General features: G+C 36.0%; 1 protein-coding gene across 1 annotated transcript; it reads left to right on the plus strand.

Moving 5' to 3' along the window:
* Positions 1-1,238: 1,238 nt before the first annotated feature.
* On the plus strand, positions 1,239-6,777 carry LOC107774096 (DUF21 domain-containing protein At1g47330). The gene is made up of 12 exons (XM_016593563.2): positions 1,239-1,874; positions 2,758-2,834; positions 2,923-3,006; positions 3,108-3,221; positions 3,796-3,882; positions 4,086-4,225; positions 4,321-4,408; positions 4,606-4,679; positions 5,525-5,643; positions 5,790-6,028; positions 6,261-6,307; positions 6,401-6,777. Exons 1-12 carry the CDS (start codon positions 1,697-1,699, stop codon positions 6,474-6,476), a joined length of 1,323 nt encoding a protein of 440 aa, XP_016449049.2. The 5' UTR covers positions 1,239-1,696; the 3' UTR covers positions 6,477-6,777.
* The last annotated feature ends 430 nt before the right edge of the window (positions 6,778-7,207 follow it).

Below are 7,207 nucleotides of genomic sequence, written 5' to 3' on the forward strand. Positions count from 1 at the left end.
ACAGGAATGCGGGACGATTCTCAAATTTTTATGTGTTATAGTCCATGCCATCTGCATGGATTCAAACGACCAACACCGAGTCTCCTAAAAATTTTCGGGCCCATCAAAAATTACCTAATGAATAATAGCCATCGCTTCGCCATGACCTTTCCTCATTTTTTGGCGTTTTAGGGCCATAAAGCAGGAATTGAGGACGATTCCCAGATTTTGTGTGCTTAGTCCACGCCATCTATATGAATTCGGGCGACCGACCCTAAATCTCCTAAAATTTTGCGGGCCCATAAAAAGATGTAATGAACAATAGTCATTTGTTCACCATGATTGTTCCTCGTTTTTTGTCATTTTAGGGCCATAAAACAAGAATGCATGACGATTTCGAAAGTTTTGTATGCTATAGTCCACGCCATCTGGATGAATTCGGGTGACCGGCCTCGAATCTCCTTAAATTTTGTGGGCCCATAAAAAACGACGTAATGAACAATAATCATCGCTTCGCCGTGACTGTTCCTCGTTTTTTGACATTTTAGGGTCATAAAACAGGAATTTATGACGATTGACAGATTTTCGTATGCTATAGTCCACACTATCTGCATGAATTCGGGCGACCGGCCATGAATCTTCTAAAATTTTCTAGACCCATAAAAAACGATCTAATGAACAATAATCATCAGTTCGCCATGACCATTCCTCGTTTTTTGAATTTTAAAGTCATAAAATAAGAATTCATGACGATTTCCAGATTTTCGTGTGTCGTTGTCTAGATAGATTATTATGTTTTATAGAGTATAAGAGGACTTCAAATTAAACATATGTATTTCATACTAAAAGTACATTTAAGATTGTAGTATGTTTTGACATGTTACCTTAGTCCTGATACGAGCATATCATTAATTGTAAAATGAAAACTGTATACTACTACTGAATATGAATGCCAAAATCAAAGAGCTTCAAATGCAAAAAATGGTCTCAACATTTATAAGAAAAAATGTAACGAAGTATGTATAAAAAAATTTATCCGCACATTTACATTAAATTATATTAGTTTATTATGATTAACTAAAAGATTAACGTGAGGATGTGTGAAGTATGTATTAATTTATTTTGTTGTGAGACAAAATAAAGTGTAACAAAAATAATGTCAATTGCACGAGTGACATCTTAAAGTTTTTCAGTGCACTCATCTTCACAAAGAACATGTGCGTCAAGAATATAAACCCGTAATTCTACCGTTACAAAAATAACCCAAGCAAAATCCTCTTAGCATCGGAAGAAACAATGTAACTCACTGATTAGTAAAGTAATATTCTGGGAATAAGTGCTCTTCCATCACATTGGACATACACCTATGCCAAAAAATCTTTTTTTGACCATTCCTCTTCCTTATGAGTTATGGCCTTTTACATTATCATCAAACACAACAGCTTGGTTTGAAAAAATTATTTTAAGGGACCAGTATAAATATAGGGACGTGGGGAGGGTGGAGGGGGAGGAAAAAGACAGTTCTTGAATGGGAAAAAACAGCTCACACAACAAGGATACACAGAAAGAAAAATCAGTATAAATACTTTCTAAGTTAGGTAACAGACGATTTGGGGTCTGATCAAATCGAGGTTTAGTTACAAAAATCCAAACAAAATCAAAACTTTAGCAAATTTCAAGACTTTCTTTGAACTTGAGGATAGAGTATTTGTAAAATATGGCAGCTGATGTGGCGTGTTGTGGAACGAAATTTTCTCTGTATATTTTAGCAGTGATAGGATTGGTGTTGTTTGCTGGTTTAATGGCAGGTCTTACACTTGGTCTTATGTCTCTTGGACTTGTCGACCTTGAAGTTCTTAGCAAATCTGGCCGTCCCCAAGATCGTCTTCATGCTTGTAAATTTACTCTCTTTTCTCTCTCTATATATTTTTATGAAGAATATGTTTAAGTTTGCTGATTTGGGTTTTTATTAGAAAGTGCTAAAGTTTGCTGATTTGGGTTTTTATTTATCTATCTGCTAGCTATATTGATGGTCAGTAGTTTTGATTGGCTAATCTTTACCTGCTACCTTTGTTATAAAGTTGTGAACTTTTCTATATGATCAATTCTTAGAGTTCTCTTTTCTCTTACTAATTTTATGCTGTATTCAAGCTTCTTTTTTCTTTCTTTTTTTTCTTCTTGTTTCAATCGTTCAGCTGGGTAAGTTAAGGTATAGAATTGGCTATCCCAGAACTAATTGTTTCTAAAGAAAGTGAAAAAAGGTTGAATCTTGACTTAAGCAAGGTGTCTATAAATCACGAGTTAGTAAAAGAGAGTGAAACAACGAGTAAGGTCTGCGTACACGTTACCTTCCCTCCCGTACCCCACCGGTGGGATTACCCTGAGTTTGTTGTTGTTGTTGTTGTTAGTAAAAGAGAGTAAATTTGGACTAAGAAACTGAATGAATTATCTAGCAGTAACCTTGATGTGGTAACTAACCGTGCAAAGCGTAAAGTAAGGAAATTATGTGTCGACTATGTACCCGAACGAAGGTAATTGAATATTTGAAAGAGTAGGAGAAGGAGGCACATGCTTCTTGTAATACCTGGAATGGACAAAAAAGAAAGTTAAGCCACTTCTTGTATCATGATTCTATAATTCAAGCAATAAATCGCCTATATCGAAATATGGCTTGCACTGGGATAAGTTAGAAGAGGAGCAGTTTTATATTCTCACAATATGAGTTGTATGTATGTCTGCTTGAATCGGCTTTTTTAAAGTTCTTTATTTCTTTGACAGCTAAAATACTTCCAGTGGTAAAAAATCAACACCTTTTGCTTTGCACACTCTTGATCGGCAACTCTTTAGCAATGGAGGTTTGTGTAACATTACTTATTTGGCTGCAGTTCTCCTTTTATTACCCGTGCTGACTTAATTTATTACTTTTCTCCTTTCACTTTGTAGTCTCTTCCTATATTCTTGGACAAGCTTGTACCTTCATGGGCAGCAATACTGGTATCTGTGACATTGATTCTCATGTTCGGAGAGGTGGTCTATTCTATTCATCAACTTAATCTTTCAGCTTGTTAGCTATGGCCTTTGCTCGTGTCTTGTTCTGTAACTAGGCGTTGTTGCTTTTACAATTGCAGATAATTCCTCAAGCAATCTGTACTCGCTATGGATTGACAGTTGGAGCCACAGTAGCCCCCTTTGTTCAGCTTCTTCTCTGGTTATTCTTTCCCATTGCTTATCCAATTAGTAAGGTATAAAGCGCAATCACATCCTATAATTGGCTCATGTAGAGTTTTTAAGTTTCCATGTCACTTATAATGTGGTATTATTTGATGAGAGAAATGCTTCACCAGTCGTATGTTTTGGTTGCCGATGTGTACTTATGATACAGATTAAATAACGGGGTTAAGAAATAAAACTTCATGAATCCACTAATATAGTAAAGTTTTCTCCAGCCATTAGATAGTTCTGGACTCAAATTAAGTGTATGAGCTGTTCCTTTTCTGTAGCTTTTGCAGTAAAATGGAAAGAATGCATCATAAATTTAAAGAGAGGAGTTCAATATATTTGCTATTCTGCTCTACTTGGTTATAGTAATAATATCAGAGTTAACTGCATCCCCTCTCTCTCTATCTCTTTTTAATCTTTACCATAAAAGAGAAACTTCTCATGCTAATAATTGGATATATAGAATATCTATTGCTTTATTTGTTAAGATAAACGAAACCAACGCCAAGACCTCAATGCATCAAATTGAGAAAATTTGTTCATGCTGCTTTCTCTAGTTAAAGGATCTTATAGATGCATCCTTGGTTTTGTTTCTAGGTCTTGGATTGGATGTTAGGTAAGGGGCATGCTGCCCTTCTGCGAAGAGCTGAGCTAAAAACATTTATGGATTTCCATGGCAATGAGGTAATCAGTAGTCTCTACTCCTCAACTTTTAAATATACTTTAAACATGCAATATTCGTATATATGCATGAATACTGTCGCTGCTTAAACGAACAAGTTCAGCTCACCAAGATTAGGTGCTAGAGCTGAACCCCTTTTTCAAATTCTCTTTGTTCCTTTTATTATTGTATGTCTCAGCTTGTTTGCTTCCTATTGCTATGACAGGCTGGAAAAGGAGGGGATTTGACACATGATGAAACAACAATAATTGCTGGAGCACTTGAGTTGACCGAAAAAACTGCAAACGATGCTATGACTCCAATATCAAAGGCTTTTTCTCTTGATCTGGATGGAACACTTAACTTGTGGGTTTATAACTTGCTGTTTGATCTGATTTCAAGCTTTCACAAACTTGTTATGTTCTAATACCCCCCGCTCTCTCTCCTATGATCTCATGCAGGGAAACACTAAATGCTATAATGACAATGGGGCATAGTAGAGTTCCTGTTTACTACAGAAAGCCGACAAATATTATTGGACTAATTTTGGTAATTATGTCTTTTCCATGCAGAACTCAACTTTTACCTTGTGGGTTTCACTTATTGAGTTGAAGTTTAATTCTCAAGATCATTTATCATGAGTTCTTATTTTCTTTTCTTCGTTACTTCTGCACAAGTGTGTGGGTCGGTAACTAACTGGTATTGTGCTTGCTCTTTGTACCCGTCTTCAAATATTTCATGGGCAGGTTAAAAATCTTTTGGCAGTTCACCCCGGAGAGTCGGTTCCCCTGAGGAAAATGATGATTAGAAAAATTCCAAGGCAAGGATAAGTGCAGCAGTTTTACCGTTTCCTAAATGTATATGTTTATATATTATAATCAATCAATCAACTAAGCCTCCAGCTATTAATCTAAATAATACTTATTTGTTTCAAAGGAAATAGGAGACACTCAGAAAAGAAAAAAAGCAAAATTAAACAAAGCTTTCTGAAATATAATTGCATCTATGTTATCCAAAGTCCATTAATGTCCCTTGGTTTCTTCCTTATATAACCTTATACTTTTGATGGTTGACATCCTTGTTGCTTCAGTTGCAATAATTATACTTATTGTAGTCTTTAAGTCATCCAGCTCTGGTGGTCTGATATAATCATGTAATTCGTTCGTCCAAATACAGTAATTTGAAGTTTACTGAAAAAACTGACTGAGGGTGCTGTGGGTTAGCAACTTGTTTAGCAGAATTCCACGATGGCCCTTGCACTTGTAGAACTCACCTGCATGTAGCCAGAGTAGGGGAAGCAGTTGATCGTCGTCTTTATAGTTCATGCGTCTTGGTTTTATACTTAAAAATGTTAAGCTTTCTTTTGCAATTTATTGTTAAATTCTATCGAACTTCGTTATAGCCTACTGACTGATCCAATTATCCTACTGTGTTTTCTCTACACAAGAAAACTTTGCATAGCTATCCTCTAGTGAATTTCTAAGGATTTACTTATTGTAAAGTGTTTCCTAGATTAATCCCAACCTTTTCATAGATCTGCAGTTTGGATTCTGCAAAGTGTAATATGAGTTCATATTTGAGGAGGGAAAAATTTACAGCTCAAGCGGATAATATTTAGCATGCAACGTTTATTCTAAGCTAATTGCGCAGCATTGGTATTTTCAGGGTTTCTGAAAACATGCCTCTGTATGACATTCTGAATGAGTTTCAGAAGGGCCATAGCCACATTGCTGTTGTATATAAAGATCTGAACGAGATGAAAGATACGCCAGTAAATGATAAAGGTATTTGAACAAATCTTTTTTCTACTCTGTAGCTACTTATCCTAGTTTTTGGGTTAAATATCCCATTACATTGCTGACATTGATTTGACTCAGTTACTTTAAGTGTTGTATGAACTGATAACCTGTCATGTTGCATCTTATTGCAGATGCTGATAATGCAGCATCAAAATCTAACTTGCATGATACTAAGACCGGATTTCATAAGGCTGACGATGACCAAGTCACAAAGAAATCTCCTCCCCCTACTCCTGCTTTCAAGAAGAGACACAGAGGTTGCTCATTTTGTATCTTGGATTTGGAAAACACTCCAATCCCTGAGATCCCTCCCGATCAAGAAGTTGTTGGTGTTATTACCATGGAAGATGTTATTGAGGAGCTTCTTCAGGTGCACAATATTCTGACTTCCATTAGTAATTTTGTCCTTTTCGTGCTATTGTATTCATCGATTCACCCCCGAGACGTGAACTTATGAATGTTTTTTCCAAAGTATCGCACTTCACATCTGAACTTTGTCACATGATTATGCACTTCCACAAGATTTAAAGATTCTGGCACGACCTATGTCTATACTACTTTCTCATTTTTACTGATTTCTCTTATTTCATTCTTTATGCCAGGAGGAGATATTGGATGAAACCGACGAATATGTTAACATCCACAACAGGTTTGATTTGGCAGTGCCAGCTTCACACTCTTTCGTTCTATTTCGAGCCACCATTTAGTTGTACATCACTTGTTATCAACTTACTCTTTGCAGGATAAAAGTGAACATGAATTCTTCACTAGACTTTTCGGAGCAGAATTCTACAACTCAGCTGTTAGAGACCCTCTGATTGTTCAATCACTATCTCTCAATAGCTACCTCAAGTATAGCAACATGTTACATGTATAGTTTCCAATGTAAACTTGTTAAGAAAAATCTACTATAGCAGTTCCTTGTTCCTGTATTTTTGTATGATTATTTTAACTTAGATTAGATTGGTCCTATAGAGCGCGAACGCTGAGGTATAGTATAGTCCTATACAGAGGAAGAGGCTGCCAATTCAACAAGAAAATTGATTTGGATTGTAATGCAGTGTACTGCTAGAGTTTTGAGACATACAAAGTTCAATTACTGAGAACCTAATCAGTTTCCATGTGTGTGTCATTTGATGAACTTTTTTAGAAGTTGAATTCCTCACAATATCATTAGGCGCTTGTTTACAATAATGTGATAATTTATGATCCAATACAAATTAATCTGCACTTGGAAGAGATGCCTTTGAAGGGGAGCCTTGGCGTAACTGGTAAGATTGTTGTCATGTGACCAGGAGGTACAGGTTCGAGATGTGGAAACAACCTCTTGCAGAAATGCAGGGTAAGACTTGCATACAATCGACCCTTATGGTCAGGCCTTTCTCTGGACCTCACGCATAGCGTAAGCTTAGTACAAGATGAATGAATCTTGAGAGTAGTAAAAGATGAATGAATCTTGAGAGTTGTGTGAAAGTTGGTTTGTGTTGTTTCTATCTACTATATCTAAAATAAACAGCTTATTAATGACTTCTTGTTTATTTCTATTAAT

This window comes from Nicotiana tabacum, chromosome 12 (genome assembly GCF_000715075.1).
Source record: "Nicotiana tabacum cultivar K326 chromosome 12, ASM71507v2, whole genome shotgun sequence".
Lineage (NCBI taxonomy): Eukaryota > Viridiplantae > Streptophyta > Magnoliopsida > Solanales > Solanaceae > Nicotiana > Nicotiana tabacum.

Excerpts from the sequence above, each read along its gene's own strand:
- LOC107774096 (XM_016593563.2), top strand. The coding sequence starts at position 1,697 with ATGGCAGCTGATGTGGCGTGTTGTGGAACGAAATTTTCTCTGTATATT. Across the intron at positions 4,680-5,524 it reads ATGATTAGAAAAATTCCAAG|GGTTTCTGAAAACATGCCTC; the intron begins GCAAGGATAAGT and ends TGGTATTTTCAG. Across the intron at positions 5,644-5,789 it reads TACGCCAGTAAATGATAAAG|ATGCTGATAATGCAGCATCA; the intron begins GTATTTGAACAA and ends ATCTTATTGCAG.